The sequence below is a fragment of the Tenebrio molitor genome, chromosome 6 (assembly GCF_963966145.1).
Source record: "Tenebrio molitor chromosome 6, icTenMoli1.1, whole genome shotgun sequence".
In the NCBI taxonomy this organism is placed as follows: Eukaryota; Metazoa; Arthropoda; class Insecta; order Coleoptera; family Tenebrionidae; genus Tenebrio; species Tenebrio molitor.
Window position 1 is genome coordinate 5,624,764 of NC_091051.1, and position 24,561 is coordinate 5,649,324.

Sequence of the window (24,561 nt, forward strand, 5' to 3'; positions counted from 1 at the left end):
TCGCTTTTTTCGTTTAACAGAAATTCACAAAAAACTCAAATTTTTGACTACTTTTGGCTCCCACACCAACAAATGGGGTCTACGGCCGGAACTTTCCCTATGCCTGACTTCAACTTATCCTCTACAACTCACCGCAATTTCGTTCGAATCGGCCACAAAAAATTTTTTCGAAAAAACCATGACCCCCTGACAATTTAACTCAAAAATTAAAAAAACTCTTACATACTTCATTTTTTATTTTGATATTTTAATTCATAAATTTTGATTTCTTATTTTCATAATTTTGATATTTGCATCTTTCATTTAGCTTTGACATTTTTGCCTCTTATATCCTAAATTATCTATTTTTTATATTTATTTGCAGATCCTCTTATCATTCCCGTGCTGTGCTTTTAACTTCACTTTAATACTTAAAAAACTAAATTAATTATTCTTTCCGCAGTACTCCGGTCATTTATATTTCCAGTCGTTTTGATGCCTTCTTTTGTACACTTGCTTTCAAAACTATCGCGTACACATTCAAAATCAAGTAACAACGATTTTGCAAAATTCAAGCAGTATGAACGGGTAATTTTGAGATTAGGTTAAAGATGACATTGACAGCAACTAAATAAATTATGATCGGTCTTCTTTCTACTCACGGTCCCTTCTTGTTGCCACCTCTTCTTTACTTGGAGAACAGTGCTTTTATTTAGCCCATTATGAGTAGCAACCCTTCTTATGGACCACTCCTCTTCTAATTTGGAAAGCATCAAAATTTTATCTTGCTCTGTCAGTCGAGGCATTTTGACTTTTCAAAAGTTTAAATGTCAGAGTTGATTAATTACTACCCTGATTTAATACAGCGAAAAATAGGTGTACGGGAAAGTTTTGAAAGCAAGTGTACATATTTTAATATGCACATTCACTATCATAACATCAGATTTATGACAACTAACAGAAAAGTCCGTATCAAATTCTTAAACATTTCATGTTCCTGCACAGTGTCCGTTTTACTTAATGCAATCAATAAATTATTATTTTTTATTCCGCACATACAATTTATGGTGTCATCTAATTCTCGATTTTTTTCTGAATATGCAATTTTTTTTCGTTAGGTTTTCGCGTCGTCTTCTTTATTTTACTTTTCTAACAGAACGTTTGAAGTTTTCATTCTCCAGTAATGTTCTTCCTTCGTCATGCTTAATTTACATTTACTTGATAATTTTTTATCCCACAAGTAAGTGAACGTCCCTAGCCTACAGTAATATTCTCTTGATATTCTAATTGTTCTGCATTTATTTTTCAATCTATTTTGCATTTTATTCTCTTTCACGTTCTTTTCTCGATTTAAGCAATTTATGTCACAAACATTTCCTGTAAATCATCCAAAAACAAAAAAATGTCTGCCGGTGGTTTCAAGTTATTCAGCGTCGGCCTTGAATATTTTCTGGAAAACCACCCCTGCTCGTCTGGTACCGGAAAGGGGTCCGAACGGCAGTCGTTCTCGTATTCACGAACCGTCTCCGTCGACGACAATTTAATGTTCGCAGCGACCGATCCGCTTATTAAATTCGTTACACTCACGCGGAGTTGTTCGTCTACCGAAGTTGTAAGTCTACACGGTCCTGGGCCGCATACATTATCAAGCTCGGGCTTACATCAACTAACTCCTTAATACCGCTATTATAAACTACTAACGGCGAGCCTTAATCTCGTTACGGGCGCATAAAAATGGCCCGAGGAAGTGCATCGAGATAACGAGAGGTTCGCTCCCGGCGCCTCCGCCAAAATCGTTATTTACATCGGCGGCCTCCGTCGCCGCTAATTACCTTCCACCGAGAAATTAATTTCAATTACGGACGGTTTTATATTTGATTGTAGCGGTTAACTGCGCCGAAGGAACTATTAATAACTTTTCGTTCGATTGAACAGGGTCGGCCGCGGCAGGGGTTGAAACTCCGGAGGGCGGATTAATAAGCGCGCTCGAAACCCTTCTCGTCGCCGTTGACCGAAGTTCTTGCGACCGTCTCTTTCGGGACGGTTATCGCGCGGTCCGCTCCACTCTCCGGTCTCTACTTTTATCGGTGACTTCGTTTCGTGTTGCGGTTTAAATTTAATTTTTGTCGGTCCGAAAAACCAAGAAAAATCCCTCCAATAAGCCCGGTTATTGTTGTAAGTTCGAGTTAACAAGCTACGAAATTAAAGATTGTCCTGATAGCGGCGACAGAGAGGGTGCAGGTGGCGCGGTGCGGACGGGAACAGGACGGAACAACGAGGGGAGAGGTGCAATTTTTCTTATGCCGCAAATCTGAAATTGCTGTATATAATAAGGTTGGTTATGTGACGTAAATGGAGTCGCTTGCCGCAAACAACGGACGCCCCTGGAATCAATCAAACGAAGGAAAAAAGGGAAAGACAATAAGCCGATCCTCATGAAACCTATTTATTTCTTTGGTCAAATCATTGGTATAATAATCGAATACATTTTGACAGTTTCTCTTTTTTTTTGTTTTGTACACAAAAAGTCTAGAATTGGCACCTATTCTTAATATTTTACAAAACAATACTAATGGGTATATACAGGGGGAGGTCGTACATTGAAAAAATACGTGAAACAATGAACATAAATAAAAATGAATGGCAACGATTTAACATATACGGCAATAATAGTGATCATAATTAACATTTATGTCGAAAACAACTAGCTTTAATTATAGTATACGTTATCAACATTAATTACTAATTCTAACAATGTCTATTTACAAACTTCAAACCTAATTACAATGGCGGACACTGAATACCTGGTATAGAATTTTGCGGTAAAGGCGAAATGCCCTCTTGTTCCGATCGATGCTGATTTGTAGCTCATCGAATCTAAATTGCCCGATGTCGACGTACGCCGAGAGTTTCTGGGATTCGCAGAGGTAATCCGGCGGCATTTTGAAAATTTCGACGGCGACAATCACGGTTTTGTGTCGCAGTCGGCAAGAAAAATCTTTCAGTAATCTTCGTTTGCAGTTTCAAAGTCTCAGCTCCTTTAAGCCCGTACTTAATTAGCTTTTGAGTTTGCTAACAAGACTTAAGCTGTTGTTTCGACTACAATGGGCATTAAAATTAGCTCGTCGGGTACGCTAGAAGACGTGTCAAGAAAAAAAAAACTCCGTGGCCGCATCTGCACCACATATTCAGCGGATTGTCTTTATCTTACATCGAAATTGAGTAGAAACGGGCTAGATCCGCACAATATTGCACATGTAGTTATCGAATCCGACGATAAGGTATACGCAGTGATTGAGCATTTTACGTAAAAACAAAAACGAAACGGCTCGAACAAAAATCGAACAAACATGATCCAATGGAAAAATAACTTATGTACACGAAGATGAAAGTCTTCAGAACACAAAATCACAGTTTACGACAAACGTCATCGTCTTCAGCTGGTCGCCCCCAGCGACATCGGACTGTTTTTCAAATGTCCCGCCGTCTGGAACGGCTGGTTGGCCATGGAATTCGGCGGCGGTTGGCCCCCCGATCCCGACATGTTGTTGTTGAGGTCGCCGTTGGTGGGGGGCAGGGGTGCCCGGTGGCCGTTGATGAGGTGGTTGGGGAGGTTGGGCTGGAAACGATGCGGCCAAGTTATTAATTGTGGTATTGTCAAGTCAGCTAGAGCTGGCGACGCACAGGGCACAGCACCGGGCCCACTTCTATTCAGTACAGTACAAAGTGGCCTTGAGGTTTTATCGGTAGGTCCTCTACTCACCGGCGGAATCGACGTCTGCCTCTTGAGATGCGACAGCGGCGGAGGATTGTACGCCATGTTCGCGAAGACGAGCCTCTCCTCGTAGTCGTACTCGCAGAGGATCTTGTTCTCGCAGAGGTAGAAGCGATCGCCGACGCAGAACCTGCAACGGAAAACGTCAAACTTGGATTACAAACCGGAGGAAAAACGGTGCGGAAAATCCGCTTTCGTATTGACTTGATGCTGTCGTAAATCATGCGACTACAAAAGCGATTTAACGGCCGTAAAATGGTGATACTAGTGTATAAATCAAGGTGTTAAACATTACGAATGAAAAACTAACCAATGTACGCCATAACTCTAAACTGAAAGGCTCTAATGTGGTGCGATTGCGCTGCAATTCCCGCACGGTCAAGTCGACACCGTCTTCGCGACGACAAACCTTTTTCGAAAAATTAAAGTCGATGGAATTTGAGCCTGCACGTGGGGTGAGAGAGAGCGCAGCATCTTGCCGCGAGGGGGAATCCCGGAAGGTCGGATGTGGAGCGGTGAGCAACCGTGTTGGAATTGCTGAATTCGCCCCATCCAATACACATTATACGCCGTATAGCAGTGAGTTAATCCGTATGCAATGACAAACGGTGCCAATATGCAATTACTCATTACTTACACGCTGTGCTGTACACGAGCTACAACGTGAACTCGTTATATTCAATTGACCTGTCATTGCTGACTTATTCCAGACTGTTTAACGAAAACCATATTTCACGGGGGACTAAAAGCAATAGATCGCGGATCAATTAAGCTCGACGGTGGTGAATTTAAAGTTGGACGAACTGAGATGATGTTGACACCGAAAGTGCATTCGGATCCTAATGAAAATAGGAAAGTTTGCGGTGGGGTTTGTCGAGGATGACGAACGCGCCCGAAATGTAGGCAAGCAACAATACAGAAAAATACGTTGATGGTTAAACAGAGCCAATTTTTTAATTCGGATACGAAAAATTCCAAAATCGAAGCAGTTAAAATTAGAAACAGTACCTAGATATGTTTTTTCTTTTCCTTTTCTTCAAAATGACACCAAAGTACTATCGGATAGCAAAAAAACTGGTACAGTAATGTTACTGCAGACACTTCCAAACTGAATGAGTTTTGGAAGTGTCTATAGTAACATACTGTACTACAATGGCGGACAAAAAATTTCGTCCACAAGTGTCATTCCACTCACGTACGCTGAAAAGCAGCCTTTAGGAACGAATAACGTCACTTCACATGTTGACATGTGTCAATCAAATTGTGTCTATGTTCTTATGGGTGACAGTAATTACTTCCAAATTTTATTTGCAAACGTCAATCATAATGACAATAATTTTTGTGAAATGATAGGAAAAGGCTGGACGAAATTTTTTGGCCGGCATAGTATCAGTTTTTTTTGCTATCCGATAGTACTAAATTTGTGGTTGTGATGGAAATAAGTTTGAATTTGGATGTTTTGGTGTAGAAGAAGGTAGAGAATTGTGGCGTTTCAAGGTGGAAACGTTAAAATTTCGTTTAAAAGCCCGGATTTGATAACCGAAAAGAAAATTAGATTGCGGTGACCGCAACTGTCTGCGTGCTTCCCCTTTTGTGTTTTATAAATGTAATTTCGGTCGTAATAAATTAAAAAGTCCTTGACCGATGCGCCGTCACTGAAGAATGAGAATGTCTGGCGTGCGGAGCGTCCGGACTTTGAATTCATTTGTCCGGGTTAGTCCGGCGACTATCCGGCTATCGCAACGTGGCACAATGCCGTTGCCGAATGGGTAATGACTATGATTTAGGACACCAATTAAAATGTTTATAAAAGAGCCCTTGCCCCGGTTAACAAATATATCTGACCGTGTGTCGTGCACGCTATCGTTGTTTCATTAGTCCGGGTCCTGCTCCGGGCGGGGCGGACATTAAACATTCCACCCCTCCGAAGGAAATCAAAAACGAGCCGAAACGGTCACCGGGATCGATTGTCAACCGCACGTGGGTCGGTCGAGGTGTGGTGGACGGCGACGAGGAAGATCGCACCCCCGGCGGCGGCGGGAACCGTGTGCCGCCTAGTCGATCCGGCGACAGGGGTTGTACCTGATTGTCAACTTTTGTGGCCACCAGATAGCGGCGGCGCGCAGATTTAATTTGTACAAACATAAATTTAACAATCAAGTAAACAATGGTCGGTTTATCGCGATGTTCAGATTTTGACTTTATGGAGGCAGTTAGGTGGAAATCGGCGCTAATAAACGAAAATATATGGAAGCGTTATTTGATGCCATTGTTGGCTGGACTATTATAGTTATATCTGTATTCTGCAGATTTAATGGCCCGCAATGTTTCGTCATTTTTGGTATAATTGAAAGAGACGTTTGTAAATTGATACCGTTAGCGACCATTGTGCAACGTATATACATCGGATCCGGAACAATGGGGTTGTTTGTTCGCGACCTGGAAAATTTTTTCCTTTGTTTGGGTTTTGTTTTTTCGCGAGGGAAAAACAAAAAAAAGCACACACCGACGTGAGGTCACTAAAATGTTTATTAATCGAATAAAACCGAGATTAAGGAGGATGTGACGTGCCGAACGCTTCCTCTGCAACTTGCTAAACGGGGTTACGACCACTTCAACTCGCTGCTCCCCAGCCCTCGTCCTGTCGCCTACTGAAAATAAAACTCTCTTGTTATTTTTCCGGTTTGTCGTCTGCAGTCGTTCCGGAGATCTTGGAGGTTTCGAAACGACGTTAACTACAGTTCCCTAAGATCCTCAACTTGACAAATCTTAGCCCCGAGACATTATCAATTTAACACGGAGGGGGATACATTTCCGAAACATCCCGAATTTCAAATTAAAAGATCCGAAATTTAATTAAAAAGATCCCTCGAGGACGGGTCTGTTGTCGAATGATTTTTCAAAATTTATTTAATTAGCAAAATTTATCCAACATGTTATTTTGTCGATGTTTACTTTTTACGTAACCGTAATTAATTGATATTTTCTGTTCCTTTTTGAGTCGGTCGTAGGTGTTGGATCGTGAACAATCGACCGTCAAAATTCTCGAAAGGGGATTTTTGTCAAATTGAAAACTTTTGTTCGCGTCGATATATTTGCACAAGAAAATTGCGACCTGTTTATTTTTTCAGTGCGACTCGTCCCTCACCGCGAATCCAGCTTCCTTCCCGGTTTGTTTTTGTGCAGTCCTCGCATCGACGGACGTCCCTGTGCAACTCGCCCCGTCATTGTTTCGCGTCCGCCCTGAACCCTGAAATATTACAGCGGTCGTCCATGCGAAATAATCCACTTTTATTGTTCGCAATTATTAATATATTTAACTGCATTACCGAGCGGTCGACGCGATATATTGTCATGTTTATAATTGCAGTTTTTGTTTCCGATTGTTGTTTTATTAGTCTATTGTACGTTTTATATTAGATTTTGTTATTGTTTTTTCGACGAACCGGCGGCGGGGGATGCGTCGCGCACACACACACACACAGAAAGCGTTTGTTTTATGTTTTTCGGATAATTTGACAATAAAACGATTGTCCTTTCAAACGGAACTGCGTCGTTGTAAAACGGCGCGTTTTGTTCCCGTTTTTCATGCACGACTCTCATATTAAAATCGCCAACAATGGACCACGAAATTGCTTTTATTAAAATCGTCAGGACAATCGGCGGACGGTAATCAAATTTTTTTCTGGACTTGACTCGAACCGCACGCCCTTCGCTCCACCGAACCCATCACACGAAAAAAGACCGGAAAAGGTTTTAATTGAAACTAACTAGTCTGGAGAATTCGGTCTTTCCCCCTAGCAAAACGCCACCCGGAAGAGATTCGAGTTTATCCCGTGGCTGCGAGTCTTTTGTGTCGCTCCCGCGTGAAAAAGATTTCTGTTACGAGCGAATATTTTAAAACCGGTGCGAGTTAAGTGTGGACGCTTCTCTTCCGGATCGATCCTGCAGTGTTGGCGACCGAAGACGGCTGCGAGGGAATTCGGTTGTCAATGTTTGATGCGCGTCGCGAGTCCGGGGGGCGGCGAATTATTCATGTAAATCGTATAAATGCGGGGCGACAGTCGCACGTAACGACCGAGTGTAATGGGCAGGTTGCTCCGCGTCGCTTTTCCTGCAACAAGCGGGCCGTAAACGTATCGCGGGTAAGTAGTGAGCAATTCTCAGAAGTGTAATGCGATATGGCGAGCAAGACCGGCGTTGAATATTTGAGGAGTCGAGAGTCCCCGGAATCAGTGTCCTCCGGCGTGGCCGAGATCTGCATCCATCTACTCGGTAGATGGAGCCTGGACGGCGCGCCGTTGTCTTTTAGAACACTTTACAAGCCATCAGGGAAATCATTCCTGCATCCCGGTGAGCGGACTATTTGAGTTGTGATAGATATGTGGCCTGTTCGCAAAACAGGAACCCAACCAGGACGAAACAGGGGCGTGCAAGAAACGAAACCACCGCGATTTAAGACGGACGAATTTCTTGGTCCTTTGGTGGGATCCTTGTCAATTTATACCAAGAACACGGGAAATGTGGATGAAAGTGAAAAAAAGAACCTAAAAACAAGGGGGCAACTTTTTTTTTTTTTAAATTTGGCGTCGAAGTTGGCGTTGAATAGTCGATTATGAAAGAACCACTCGTCTTAAAAACATTGATTTTTCAAACTGCAGATTAAAACATGCAAAAAGTGAGGTTAGATTTCCAACTTTCATGAAAATCGAAGCGAAATTTAATTGTAGTGATTATTGCTTTTGCGGTTTTTTAAATTATATTTCACTCGTGAAGCAAGGCAAGTAATCTGAGCTGATACCTGTGGTTGCACTGCTGACAGGCGAAGCACTCCAAGTGGTAGACGTTACTCCTAGCCCTCATCACCATCTCGAACGCGGGTATAACTTTGCTACAGGCCGCACAATACCCTGTGTTTCCGAACAGTCTTAAATAGTCTCTTTTGCACAGGATCAGATTGGCTTTGGTGTAGAGGGTAGAGCCGACTTCGCCCAGCCGACAGTCGCAACAGCCGCACTTGAGACAGTCTTCGTGCCAGTAGAGGTCCAGCGCCTTGAGCAAGTACCTCTCGGTGATGGTCTTGCAGCATCCGGCACACTCCTGCGGTCCCTGGCCCGAGTTGGTCTTGGCCGCCTCCCCCTTGGACACGTCCATGGTCATCATAGGGCCGTCAGGCCTGGCCTTTATCTGGAACAAACAAGGGATTTATAGCAAAAGCGAGATTAAATTCGGTTTTATTAATATTTGACTTGCACATCAATTTCCCGTCGGGGGCAAACATTTACATGAAAGCGACTTTTCTAATACGTATATTAATATTGCACGGTGGAGAAAATAAAACAGGGGCGACCCCTGTCCCGGAATGGCCCTCTCCTGGCCCGAGACGGTTGACGTTTTTATTAAACTAGCGAGGTATGTTACCGCCGGACTAGCCATATTTTATTATTGCCTTACATTATTTATCCGCTTGCAGCCGGACCTGCTTTGATACAATCCGTCTCTGTTTTCTCCGTCTTCACGTCGGGTTAGACGAGGACTGGGAGCACTCGACGGAATTATGAAAGTTCTCCTGTCGCACCGGGCGAAAATCTGTGTGAAATAATAAAACCTCCGACGGAATTTATACACTGCACGCCACTCCATACACGTTAGACGATAAATCAGACAGGCCCAAATAATTACGGACGAAAATCCACAAGCGAAGACACACCGACGACGCGGTCATGTCGCCCCACAACCGCGATATCCTCCTTAACGTTTATGCCGAATCAAAACACAAGTTTCACAGCGCCGGAATAAACTTGTCATTGCAATAACACAGTAGTAAAACGATAATATTTTCAACTGTTTCGCTCGTAAAGTTTTAGATCGTCCTGTCTCTGCGACAGAGGATTTTACAACCCTTGTAGATGTCGTGAAGCAAAAGCCAGATTTTGCCAAGCTAATCAGATGGGCGGTCTGAGCTTTTACTCGATGAGAAGTCGACCGGATAACGGTCACTGTCTATTTGCAGACAATAAATTCCAGATCTTCAAATAATTTCGATTGGCCGGTCGAGTGGTGATTGTAAAAAAAATATCACAGAAGAGGAGAAACGTCAACAAAAAAGAAAACTGACGAGTATCTAAACTGCAATAGAAAAAAAATATTGCATTTAGTCTTCCCCCGATGGATTTCATCTTGATCTTCATCATTTCTTGGAAGCTTCTAACCAATTTCTTAGTTAGAGAGTTAGAGTTAAAAGCTCACATGAGATCATGATGCGATGACCACAAGTTTCATTTTAAATCGATTCAGTCTACTTTTTCGTTATTACTCAGCTTCCTGTCAAAGAAGTGGATGATTTGTGCATTAAAACTCAAGTTAAAGAAACACTTTAATCATTAGTGAAGATTCCATCAGAATCCGTGCGGTGCAGCTTTAGTTATAAGCGGACAACGGATGCATACGTACATAAAGTCTGTTTTTTTTTTTTACACTGGTTATTTGATAGTAATTGGGTTGGCAACGTAAAATATCAACTGTATGTCAGTTATTGATGTGAATTGTGAAGGCGCTTGCGCTAGTGAAGCCGCAATTACATTTTACATTTAAATAAAAATAAAAAGACAAATGAGTTTCCGAAAGCAAGGATCTAACACAACGAGAAAAATTAGCTATGATTAGATTACGTGAAGAAATGCAGAGAGAAAAACCGACCATGCTAAATTGCAGTAAAGATGCACACATATTCGAGGTATTTTCTTTTATAATTTTAATATATGGGCCAATGGTGTTCGTCACTGCGAGGAACTGATTAGAGAGGACTGGAAATAATTGATGGGAAATCTACCAATTCAGGACATTCTTTCAATAATAATTCAATTTTTCGGCAGAATCATATTCGGAAGACGATTGGGGGTTAGATTCTAAAGATGAATAGGTAAACTGCTTATATTACCCATTAAATAAATTCCCATTTTCCTGTATATGTTCAGTTGCACTTTTCAGTGTCATTATGGTCTTTATTTCTTCTCTTTTGGCATAAAATTTGGTTACAACTGAAACTTTTCTGACATTTGAAAATTACTGACATAACCTCAAACCTGATCTAGGGAGATTTTACGATAGAGGTGTTCCGAAATGAAAGGTTTTAGGGTGATACAGCCTGTTCTTTGAGGGAATTTTGACACTGACAATTGATTTAGAAAAAAATGGACTTTACATACATTTTGCTTTTTGTAGCGCATGTCCAGAGTCCAGAATAATTTTTGTAAAATACAGAAAAAGACTAATTTTTGAATTGATAACAGTGGGGAAAGCGTTTGTTTGTTGGTGAAGGAGCTGGGACTACTTTCCGGGTTGCTCTCCTCGTCCGTAAAAAATCTGTTTATCCTTCTCAGAATAAATAAAACGTTCGCGTGCGAGTGCGTGGGAGCGGTGCGGGGGTCGCCGGTCCCGGAAAGAAACATCGAATTGATCGACATATACAATCATCTCGAGCAACACCCGGATTTGCTTAACATCGGCAGTTTGAAATAGCTCGGCGGTCTCTTGAAGAAGCAACGCCGATCAATTTCACGGTTATATTGTCCCGTCTGTGGTCCTGGCTCTCTTTCCGGCTCGCAATACGTCCGCAATCCGTCCGTCTCTGTTTCTCACCCCCATCCGTCACTTAGTTCGTTTAGTGCCACTTACTCTCCGGTTCTGTTTTGCTTTCTCCTCCTTCCGCTTATTTATTTCAGATTAGACTCATTCAATTTATCATCTCATTACCTATTTACGCTCGGGGTTGCGTTTTTCCACCCTCGTCGATTTTTTCTTTTCTCGCAGCCGTTCCAATTAAAAATCTTGAGGGGGACCTCACCTTTCCCGAATGGAAGACAATAAGTCTAATGATAAGGCCGCGTCCTGCTCGAAAGTATCCGAAGAATAACCCTGTTAATTAAGTTTGTCACTTAACTGTACACGGGCGGAGCAAATTTAGGTTTTTAATTATTTTTGTTCAGCATTTCCTCAGTTAGTTCATTATATAAAATTTAATTAAGTTTCGCCGACCCTAATTTAACGCTACTAATCAAGTATAAAGTTTTTTCGTTTAAAGTGCTGCTCGTTTGCAGTCAGAATTGACGTACGTGCTTTGAAACTTAAATAATGTATTTTTTAATGACGCCCTCCTGTTTATCCTCTCCTTAACGAAGTTTTTTAATACCGTCAACCCGACATCCTCCTACCCCCTCGGTAGGACTAGAGCTCAATAATTCACGCTTTCGGACATCGCGATATTTAATAATCCGAATTCGCGCCGGAAAGATCCGGGCGACGATCCGGCTATCTCGAAATGAGATCTGCACTGTTTTATGAAGCACGTCGAATTCGATGCAATTTATAACGGCTCAAAGTTGCCGCGCAATAAAAACTCGAATAAATCTGTGTGAAGTTTGGATTGGAGTGTTCCTGGGATGACCATCCGTGACGGTTTAATTTCCTCCTAATTACCGGAACAAAACATCCGCCTCTTAAACTTTATTTGTTTCAGCTACTAAAACAAAGGATACTTTTCAAGTTTTTAATTAAAATTACTACCTATTTCGTTTTACTACCTAAAAATTAAAAATTCTTTCCCTGCAACGTCTCTTTATAATCTTATTCCGTTTATTCACCCCATCATAATAAACTTCGTCATGTTTTGCTTGCATTTATAACGAAAGGAGACGAAAAAACGACGCTTTTCCACCTTTTTTCCTCTTCCAACGGCTAATTACGAAACGACGCCTACATCAAAATTCGTCGATGTGATAGTCTAACACAAATTTATCTTCAAACTTTGCATTCCACCAGAACAGATTTGTTACGAAAATTGACAACGAGAGATGTCCAGTAACAGATCCTCGATGAAGACCACCGAAAATTTGACAGTCGGTCGGACGGTTTTAGAAAATCTTCTGTCAATAATGAAGGAGAGATGAATGGCTCCCGTCGGAAATAATAATTAATGCGAGAACGGGAATGACGGTACTAATGGAGAGTACGAAGTACGTTGAGGAAACATTGAGGCTGGGTGTGCGATTTGTGAATTTTATAAGTAGTAGCAAGGTTGGTAGAACTGTCTAATTTGTATAGTAGGTTGCCTCGTTGCCATTTAAAACAATAGTTTGAATTTTTCCCCCTCGCAAAAGTTACTCGTGACGTCATAATGCACTAAAGTTTTACTAAAGTCCATTCAAAAAACATCTGGACTGTCAAAATCAAAATTGCAGTTGTTAGGTTGGTTAAATCACTAGTTATTTTCATATTGCCCAGTTGTCATCTATGATTTTTTAATTTTTCAAGCTATTCATTTCAAAACGAACTAGGGTGGTTCTATTGGCGCGAGAGAAGAGGGCCATAAGAAATTATTATGAGGAACAAACAAAAAAGTGATAATAACTGGAAGAAATTACAAATTTGTGCCAAAGCTGCTCCAGTATTGTTAACTAATAATAATTGGTGTTCGTTCTTGTGAATCACAAATCAAAATTTTGCAGATAAGTGTTAATCAAATGTTAAATAATTTTGGATGATTTTCGTTGTTGTTTAATTTGTTACCTGTTTTCAGTTTGTCGTATGTTTTTTATAAACTCTATTAAATTGCTCCAATTCATTTGGTTGCTGCATTTCACTTCAAGTGTTCGAAGCAATGAGTGATTCAAAACATTTTTAGTTCAATAATTAAAAATTTTGAAAACATAACCTAAATATATTTTGTAACTATATTTTGATGTCGGTACACTGTAGCGAAAATTTTTTATACCCAAGTACAGTCAAAACAAGCATTTTATTTAAAATTTAATTTTGACAGTCCAGGAATTTTTTGAATTTACTATACAGAGTCTGTCGATCATGCTTCCCTCACTAGAATAAAATCCAAAATCCCACCCAATAAACCCCAAGGAGCTTATAAACCTTGGGTTCTATTCGAACATTCAAAAATGTTTCCGCCCGCCCCCCAATTTTCAACAATGCAACTTAGTATACAAATTAGTCAGTTCTGCCAACCTTGAGCAGTAGTAGGTTGATGGGAAGGTTGATTTTTGTTAGTGTGAGAATTGATGAGATTAGCAAAACGTATAGGCAACCAACAATGCGCGTATGTTTTCGAGTGGGAAAACATCCGTTTTCGGAAAAATAGGGGAGCCCCCCGTGGGAGGTGGAGGCAATTAGCCGGATTGGAACGGCGAGGCGCGCGGCGCGTTTCCAACTAACGCAATAAAAATCAAATATTATGGAAAGCGTCGATGTTGGATTTCGATAAAAGTAATTTATTTGAGAGCGGCCTGTTTTGTGTTGGGCGTGCGAAGTGCTTCATCGACGCCTGTAACTTATACGGTTATTTTCAATTTAGTTAAAAGGGCCCTGGCCACTGTATATATCCCGCCACTTTATAAGAATCGACACTTATAACGCGCAAATTATTACGCTTTATTCGATTACGGCTTTAAAGTTATGGCCGTAATAATGTAGATTAAAAAAGTCGGCGGGGGCTTAAGGCCGCCGGTTCCCTACCTAACACAATTAAGGTGGGAAATTAGTGGCCATTAAATATTCCGTAGTAGTTAATAAATTGGAGTGAAATTTAATATTAATGGGGCGAAGGGGGCGAGCCTGTTGTTGTTGTGATGTGTGCTGTATTTTCGGAAGGATTTAATGCGCACTCGCACATTCACCGTTTTGCATATTTAAGTAAATCAACATCGGCAGTGGCCATAAAAATGCGTCCGCGGCGCGTCCGATAATTTCCCGATCCTTCGAGCCGGATCGGGGAATTAGCGCCGGCAGCGACAAAACTAAGGTTTCACGTCGGATAAAGGAGGGTTTCAAGTTTCCCACAAAAATATGAATGCACGGTCGAAGTGGATTGAATTCTTTTTAGTTGATTACGACGGTCAATTTGGATAATGGGCAGATGTTTGATATATGCAGGCTTCTAAGTGTATTACAGATAGTGATAGGACACAGCACCCAGTATTGATGACGGCGTCCAGTCCATTTTATTATTGCAATTCCGGTTATTCTTATTTCTAACGGTCGCGCCGCCGTTCGGCCGGACGGCCAATTAACTAATTAGGTTTTTCGGCGGTCGCCAATTAGGCAAAGTAGTTCATTAAGGATTCGATATCTGCAACTGCAAGCCTCGGATCGATTAACAAAATTCATAATCAATCTTAAACAGGCCAATTATACGGGGAGAACATCAAAGAGGGCCCGGACTGTAATCAACGCTTCCAATTAAGTAGCGCTCCTGGCGGCTGCGAAATCAATCAAAAAACTAATTGAAAGCCTACTATGATCCCTTGAATCCCTTCGGCTGAGGCCGTCTCTGTCTCGCAACCGATACCAAGCGGAAACCGTCTCGCTCCCTGGCAATTCTGATAACCGTTGTCTGTTCTGTTTCATTAATAATTTTCTCGATTCAATTTGGTATTTGACTTTATGTGATTGTGGCTGCTTCTTATTGTTTCGCGATATTACTCACTTTATTGAGTTTTAGTGATATTGTTTTATTGGGAATTCTTCTCGGTTCTGATGCGATCCAGTTTTATTTTTTTTCATTATTTTTCCATTGTTTTCAAGTAATTATTTTAGGTCTCCGGTCTGCTTTATTGAAAAAGGTATTAGAGGACGGATGCTGTAGGAAATAACAGCGAACCCTACTCTCCGATGAAGAAATAATATGTTACGTCACAAAGAATTCGTCATCAGACTTATTAATTTTGATCCAATATGATGTCTCTTCCGGAAAAGTCGAACCTTCCGCGCACTAAATAAACACACAAACTGACTCGCGTAAACTCCAAACCTGCAAAAACAATTTTCCGTTTCTACCCCGCGTTACCCTCATTTACTCTCCCATCCACCCAAATTTCTATCGGAAATTTAAAACGTTCAAATACATTTCTTGTCAACGATTCCGTTCTTAATTAGTTTGTCACCACTCGCCGTTCCTTATCTTCTTTCGGTCGCGGTTGTGCATTCGTGACGTGTTGTTCAAAGAAAATAATTACCACGTTTATTTTAAATTCAACCAATAGTTACATTTTAACTATCTACTTGCTCACTGCATTTGGCGCAACAAAATTATCACCATTGCAATTTATAAATGTTACCAAACAACTGTCCATACAGTTCATCATCATACGAAGTCGCTGCAATAAATAAAGACAAGATGTTCCATTTAGATATTTCGCTCGTGCGATTACTCTCAGATGTAATTGAGTTTTAAATTACAAACAGTTCGAAGAGACCTTTCCAAGAGTATTTTCTCAAATTTACGACAAAAACAAATTGACAATCATAACATACAAGACATTTACTTTTTATCATCTTAACTCTTAACACATAAGAAACATAATTTGTATGTATGTATGTGTTGCTTGTGCGCTTATGACTAAAGAACTACTAAACAGATCTTGATGGAGTTTTCGATAATAGTTGGAGTGCTTCTTGAGCTAAGTTTGAGTTGCACTACCAAGTGAGGAAACTGACAATAGTATTAGATACAAAAGAATTTATGTAACTTTAAAAAATAAAGTAATTTGTTGCGAGGTAAATTTTATTCAAACCCTTCATCCGCTTTGTGTGAATTCTTTAATTCTTCAAAAACGCGATTGATTGCCGAGTCAACATGGGAGAAAGAGAAAAACTGCGACAATTTTAATCGCAGGCCAAATATCACGTGTGGCGGCAAGATATCGCGCCACTAATTTGTCTGGAATTAAAAATTCGTCTCAAAAAATACGTTTACGAGGTGCAACGTGGTGAAAATTTATTTCGAGCGTCAACATTGAGTAATGGCAGAAGGAGTGACAACCCAAACAGTCTATAAATCCGTACGTGCCCAAGATGCATTCCGAACCGTCGCAGAAATATTATTTGGACAGCTGTGAAAGTCATTTAGCAAATTGGGAGGATCATCTTGGAAGTTATGGTGGACGAGTTGTGTTATGTTTTTTTTTCTTCGTCCTCCTTCCCCCTCGAGGGTGGCTTTTCGAGGCAGGCATCAGGCGTCAGAAGCTCTTATATGCACGATGTTTGTAATTATTTTCCTGGAGCACTTTAGGCTGTTAATTGCATTTGCATCTTGACAGTTTCTTGTTGGTGGGTTGTCGCTACGGGTTAAGGTAAGAAAGCTGTTGTCATGAATTATTCAAAGCCTGCTTATACGAGTCGACATACTTAATTGGATATAAGCCGTGATTTCGGATATAGATTATTTAACATCTCCAGATCGATTCCCATTAACACAGCCATCTTGGACGTGTCCTCAAATTGTTCGATATTCAGTCGCGTCAAATTAAGACGTGACGTGGGCGAAACGTCGCCTTCGAAATTTACGAATAATCGCCGAGATAAGAGGAGGCAAGCTTCGACAAATATCCCGAAAACGTTCGAGCGAGAGGATCGTCGGACGTCTCATTCAGTGAGACACTTATCTGAACTGTCAAACTGGCAAAGATACGAAACAGTCGAATTTTAATTACGACAGTGTGGTGTCGCATGCGAGAAAAATGTCGCCGTAAAGACCGGTGCTCACTAAGTCGCAAGGGACATGCGATTTGTTTGTAACGAGTAGATCTGCAGAGCAAAAAATATTTTGCGTACGATGCGGACTAGTGGGGGCCTACCCTAAGGTCGAGTCGAGACGGTGTGACGTGGGCGAATTGTCGCCTCCGAAATTTTCGAATAATCGCCGAGATAAAGCCGAGAAGCGCCAACCGAGACCGACACGAACCATCACACCGATTGAAAGATTTATCGAATAACCCGCCTCGAAAAACGCACATTAAGAGCAATTAAGGCCACTACACACAATGGCGTTCATTAGCCAACTCGACTAAATAATTGGAAACGATAAAACACCAACAAAGCGTCCGTCCGACATAATGATATTCTTTTAAAGGCCGATTCACGCCCGTTCCTTGTACTGCACCTGCACGTTGCGAATCGGGCTTTAGCCGACGTGAACCGGGCTTTTTTCAGATGTCATGCCCCGTAATTGCAGTATCCAGTTACTAATTACCTTAATGGGTGTCTGTAAATAATACAGCAGTCTGTAGAGTCTGTTGAATTCACACTTGTCTGCTAATGGCGACCATCTGTTGTGACGTCACGAATTTCACCACCAACAGAGATCACTTGTGGTGGTCGCCTGTACAAACACGTGGAGATGCTCCGTCAGTACTGATGGGTTCTTGTCATAAACGGGACGAGAGGAGTGGTCCCGGAGGAGATACTAGGATTCATGAGGTTTTTTTTTGTGTGTGGAGATAACGACGAAACAAGAGGCGGAGATCGAACCGCAACAAGTGCGGTGTCGAGAGCGGACCTGTGTCCGACACTTGTCGCGGAGAGCGAACGGTGTCACAGGTTCGAGGCGGTTGTCCGGTTTCGCTCATTTTTAATTAAACAATAATTACGGTCGTCGATGGCATGGCGTTGATGGTGATGGTAATTGTGAGATGTGGGATAAGACGGTTGTTAATTAAAATTAAAATAAGTTTTGAATCAACTCGCGCGGCGTCGTCGTGTTCTTTATTTGCATTAAATAATCGACGAAATTATGCGAGGAACAATAATTTATTATTATTTATTCGAATTAATTTTCTCTGTCGTGATTCGTTTTCACGGCGTGGCACGGTCGAGCGAAGCGGAAAAAAATCAAATTAAATCTCGCAATTTAATTAATTACCGGAATGACATTTTAACCATACGCGGTCGATATATTAATGAATTAATTGGCGGGACAATGTTGCAATAATCAGCGACGTAATTAACATATTCCGGCGATTAATTCGCGTCGTTTTTTTCCCCTTCGCGTCGTGTTTATTTTCGAAGGCTGGTGTCAAAGTGACGATGATTAAAAAAATAATAACAAACAACCGACCGAGACCAGAAAATTTTAATTCCGTAATAGCGCTACGGCCCCGTACCTGGCGGGCATAAAAAATAATTATATTAATTTACAAAGCCGGGCATTATCTAAACGACATCGATTACACGCATGCATTTTTACCGGATAAAGTAATTGATTAGCATGGAGATGCAGCCCCCGGCCTGTACGGCTTTATTGTGGCGGGGAATTTAATTAAATTTAATTGGATGAGTCATTAGTTTACAACCGAATCTATTTTTGTGTGTCGCAATTAACTTAATAGTAATTCAATTAAATGGAAGCCAAACATTCGACTAATGTAAACAGGGCGTTCGATAAAAATCTACACGAAATTTCACCTAATTACCGGATTAATTAATAAATTCGTCGTATGAATGACGGCTCGTCGAGGTTTGACGGTTTTGTGTGATAAATAAATCGGAAGAGGAAGGATTTAGAGAAATCGAGCGAAAAATACCAACTAGCGCCAATCTAATAACCTCGCGGGTCGTTCCCATTCAGCGTTAACTTATCAATACAATAATTAAATCCCTAATGAGTGGAAATCATTTACAACAATAATTGCGTCAGTTGATTATTGGAGACCCGTTATCGCAGTGTGGGCAGATTGATTAGTATTAATTAGAACGTTTCTAAATTACTGTCATATTGTTTGCTGGCTGCTGTTGCAACAGTACCAGCGGCGGTACCGGAACCAGGTCGACCAATCGGTCCCACCCTCTTACATTTAAAACACTTTTACGATGACAATTGTTTTATGAAGAAGATCAAGCACGCACGGCTGCTATCGATAAAATTACACATGGAACAAGCATGATTCATAGAAGAGTTATTTAATTAGATCATGATGGTTGGAAGTGTTGCCTGAGCTCAATTGAACGTACTACGCTGTCAAAAGCAATTTATATTCATTCTGTCCCATGCGCCTGTTTAAAAAATTGTTTTTCTTCAAACGTCCGTAAATTATGACATTATCCTGCTCCATTGATAATGCTAAAGCGTCACTTCATTGTCATCGCATCTAACGAGCTGACAAGCGGCAGATAAAGTTATTATCTCCGCTGAGAGCGGCAGATAAAGTTATTATCTCCGCTGAGGGCGTCCGTGAAGTTATTATCTCCGCTGATGAGCGGCAGTAAAGTAAACTAGCTAAATCATTTGAAATTCCTACCTGGTTTCTTAACATGTCTTAAATAATTTGTTATGAAGGTTTGAAGAAAAAATAGTATATGTTATTCGGAGCAAAAATGGTTTTATGTGCTTTGGCCGCAGCACATAAAACTTCATTTTTGCTCCTCATAACATAATATTCTATTCAAGAGTAAGAATTGAAAAGCATTACATAATACTGGAACCGACATGTATAAAAATCTATACATATAATATCGCACGTTCAAATGAAATCCTGGGCTGAGTAAGCGTTGGAAAAATTAAACCGCTTAGAAGAGTGTAAAATTTGAATTTCCCGCTGTTTGACATGAATGACAGTTGTTTATGTTTAATCGGGACATAATTGAACATGTTTGTTTTCAGCAAAGGGTGGCTCGAGAATAGGAATCGTTAAGTTTATCCTATTTTTAATGTAAAACAGTGCAAAGAAAGAAAAAAAAGAAAGATTTTTTTGGCACTAAATTTTAGGTTAGCTGTCAACATGCTCCAATTAACCTACGCTTTAAAAAAGCACAACAATTGACGGTTTCCAACGCCTTCTCTGCCTAGGATTTCATTTGAACGCGGGATACATATAAATAAAAATAACGAACTTTTTGAGATTTTAGATGACAGGGATTTTAGCATTTTTTTGACATTTTTCTCTGTCTGATTCTGTTTGTTATAGTAGGGGGACATTCCTGATTGTATTCTGCACTTTATTTCATCACGATGCGACTTCAGGGAGCTACACAGTAACGATAAATGTGCGACAAGTATATATCGCGGTGTAGTGAGTTCCCTTGCTTATTTCTGTTTCATAGATTTTAATCTAAGCGGCCTACAGCCTACTTCACATTTTAAGTTTCTTTTACGTTACAACGCTGAAGGTCCAAAATTGATTTTTTTATTTAATTTTTACCGAGATTTTTACTTTAATTTCCTTACAATCTACACTCTCACTATTTCCTTGACTTCGTCTAATTTCTTAACTCTCCGTTACTTCAGTTTCTTACTTTGTTAGGTTACATGAACCTAAATTTGTTTAGATTTACCGCACCTACCTATTTTTATTTCACACTTCATAAGAGACAGAGACATAGAGAGGTACGTGAACCTTTGGAGAAACTTTAGTAATTTAATTTTTTAATTAGTATAGTAGTAAGTAGATGATAAAAAGTGTCTTTGAAAAAGTTGTCTTTAATTTGATGAAACGCTCCACTCTAAAAATGAATATTTAAACGATAATTATTTTCCTTGTCAGGCTTATCTTTATAAGTGACAATTTTCTACATCTTTGATTCACAGCTTGTATCTCTTCTGTGCGAGCTAAAGGTGGGCCTCCACCAGTTGTCACGGTACGCATCGACGAATCGGGAGGACATTCGACGAATTGAAGGAATTAAAAAAACGAACGAAAGAGTTGCGTCGCACAATTTTACTTCTTTTCCCACACTACAGATGACGTTTGTTGATTTAATTTTTTTGCGAACGCCCCTGTCGTCCCACTTCCAGCTTTGCAAAACGTCTGCAACTGGTTAATTGCTTTAATTGTGCGATTACAAGACGTCTCTCGGACTTTTCTTGCAATTACCGGAGTCGCGGTCCGGTCATGTTTTTATTATTGAAATGTTTTTCCACCGGCGTAATTTGCTTATAATTACGGTTTACGTAAAAATGGATTTTTTAATGGAATTAATTAAAGTACGAAACTGCGGGCTTCACGTTGTTAACGCCGGATAATTAATTATTCAAATTCACTATTTCAACGTTTTGTTAATCTGCTCGCGTAATTGCTTTTAACGTTATATATTAAACGATAAACACACAATAAATATATAAATCATTAATGGTGGTGGCGGCGCGGGAGAAGGCCGATTCTTGATGCGTTTTACATCGATGTGACGCTACCGCAACGGATTTATTTCTATTCTAATTGAACTGCATAAATATTTATTTCCCACTGTTCATTCAACACGTTATTTCTTTTTTTTTGCTCACTGTTCATCAGCTCTTATTCCGCAATGAAACATTGTAATTACTGTAATAACCTCCTCATTTCATTGCATGTATTACATTACCATTTTAACGAGCAATTTAATTAAATCGACTTCATTCAAATTAACGCTTCTTTCATGACGACCTCTTCGACGCTGGTACCCGGACAATTGTGCAACTTCACAAGTGCAATCCGGACCACGCAAATGAAGAATCACCCTACGCGAAAGAACTGCTCTCCAGGTGGACCGTTTTACGCGAGTCGCTGCGAGCTGCGATAGGAGACTAAATTATCGCAGACGCGTGTGACATACGATATCGTTCGAGAGTTTATCGCTGAAAGCTTGACGCAACTCGCGATTTCTCACGGACATTTATCTCGGAGAGTTAATTATGGATGGAGGAAAAAACGTTAGGAAAAAATCAAAAAGACAATTAAAACAGCGATAGCCTTTCCGACTCGCTTGTTATCTCGCAGAAAACGATTGAAATTGTGTCGCGGAATAAGTTTGCAATAGCAAAACGGGCAAGAGTAAATAAATTCAAATATTCATTATTCAGAGATGTGTTTTTAATAAAATTCATTTGCGCGGAATAATAAATTTCTTTTTTAATCAAACAACAAGGTTCATTATTTATTGCAACAACTGCAAACAAAATATTAACATACATTCCGTTCATTTTTATTTAATTTCGCGATTTAATTATTTCGTTTGTTTGCAATGGCAAAAGGCAAATTTTAAAAATTCGAAGTACGATTCTTTTATCGTTGCTCGTGATTCAGCAAGGATAACTCGGTGGTCGTCGCTTATGTAAAGCACTTCTTTTTTTATAGAAGCGGGAAGTTTACACGCACGAGCGCAGCAAGTGTTGCACTTTCACGACAGAAAAAGTGCTTTGTGCATAACTCGGACACGTAATCTTTTGCGACATCGCTGTCTCTGTAAAATCAAATTATTGTGAAAAAAAGAATTAATAAAACTGCAAACTATGCACCAAGAAACGTTAACCTGCTGAAAGTAAAAAACTGTCACCATGATTTCGATAAAATGGGTGAATACTGTGGTGAAAGTTAAGCAAATTAAGCAAATTTTGTATAAGTGCGAGTGTAGTAAAATAAGAAATAAGTTCCAACAATTGTAAAATAATAGTGTATTTTTCGATGGGTGAGTTATGATGGCTATTACTCACGAGGTTGAAGTTTGAGGCAAGGGGCATGACCGGTAGACGAGTTTTGTAATCATCTCAGTGATTTTACCCATTACCCGCGAGTATAGTATTACACTTTTTCTGATGCCGTACAAATTTCGTCATTTTCACTATCAGAATTCATTTGTCATTTCAGTTTAATAAGAAACGTACACAGACGACATTGCGCGACGTAATAGGCACTCGATTATTTTGCAAATGCAGTTTTGCGATTGGTCAAAACCCGTGGAGTAATGAATGAGTCATTACTCACAGCGGTGATTAATGAATATCATTACTTAACAGTTGCCGCGTGTGTATAATATATTATGTAAATGGAGAAGAAAAATCACTTTATCTCATTATGTGAAAAATATCACGTCTCACGTGACTAAAAAACAACTCGTGGATCTAATGGTGGTGCAAAAATATTGTTTGCGACATTTTAGAGGTGTTCAAAATTTGGTGAAGGTCCGCCCTAAGTGTGACAAGTTTGGGGCGAACTTTTGAAATATTTGCCTTTCCACGTGACGTGAACACGCGGAAAATTTGTCAAACAGCGAGCGTCAGTGGAAATTATCCCTAACTGTTTACACGTCGCCATAAATATCAATAAATCACAATTACGGGAGACGTTTCATTGTCGACATTGTGCAACTGCGACATCGCAAGCAAACCGCTCCTCGGTTCGTCTCCGAAGACGTGCGGCAATGCTTGTTCAGCGTGCGACACATCCAGAGATCTGTGTCGTGTAACCGGATATCACCAAATATTTGCGCTACAGTTGGTGGGCAATTTGACAGGTCCAAGTCAACTTTTGGCAGTGGACGGCTCCGAGCATACACCGGCGATTTGCGATTTGGGCCACCTGCCCCAACCGAGCACCCCCAAATCCGAAAGCCACCACTTCCTGTCGAGCCCGTCATAATAATCAGGAGAGGTGTCGAGTAAATTTGTAACTATTTGTTACATCCTGCCGTAAGTCTCGACGCCCCCAGTTGGCGCTATTAATCCGGCGATGACGGTTACGGCGAAAAAAACCCCGGCACGATTATATTTTATTTTCGTTGGCGGCGATCTGTTGATATCCGCGCTTCGTATTTCCGGCCTTTTTGCATCGGCGCGACTAACTATCCGTCTTTGTCGCGCTGCGTGTGTGATGTTCTTGTCACATCATTAGCAGGAAGTGTGGGATTGTTTTGGATATGATCCAGTAGGAGATGCGAGTCTGGTCGGCATTCCACCCCCTCACAGGTTCGACACGGCCGATTTGTAACCGCTTAGCCGCGAATCGTCGTCGTCTAGCCGTGAACACATCAAAGGTGGTGCGGTGTGTGTGTTTTTTTTTATTCGTGTGGTGTGCGAAAATAGCCGGTTCACACGAGACGCTGCCCCGACTAATGTGTTTTTAACTAACATCTCTTCGGAACACATTAGCGGCAGCAATTATCGCATTATTGTTCGGCAAACTAAATACTGGACGGAGGTGCTAAAAGACCCGGGTTGATGTCGGGGCATTAATGTGAAAGTGCATTACCTCTGCGTAAATAACGAGGCGGAT

General features: G+C 40.6%; 1 protein-coding gene across 3 annotated transcripts in view; it reads right to left on the minus strand.

Annotated features, from left to right (window-relative positions):
* Positions 1-2,411: 2,411 nt before the first annotated feature.
* The window catches only part of LOC138133045 (LIM domain only protein 3-like), a 35,919-nt gene continuing 13,769 nt past the window's right edge, over positions 2,412-24,561 (minus strand). For 2 of the 3 annotated variants that reach the window (XM_069050832.1, XM_069050834.1), the window contains 3 exons: positions 8,556-8,941; positions 3,743-3,884; positions 2,412-3,598 (listed from right to left, as the gene is read on the minus strand). In XM_069050832.1, coding sequence (XP_068906933.1) covers positions 3,416-3,598; positions 3,743-3,884; positions 8,556-8,941 — 711 coding nt within the window. In that variant the 3' untranslated portion in view covers positions 2,412-3,415. Of the gene's footprint in view, positions 3,599-3,742; positions 3,885-8,555; positions 8,942-9,208; positions 9,532-24,561 lie in introns of those variants that run through there. The other variant, XM_069050831.1, reaches the window with a different exon arrangement.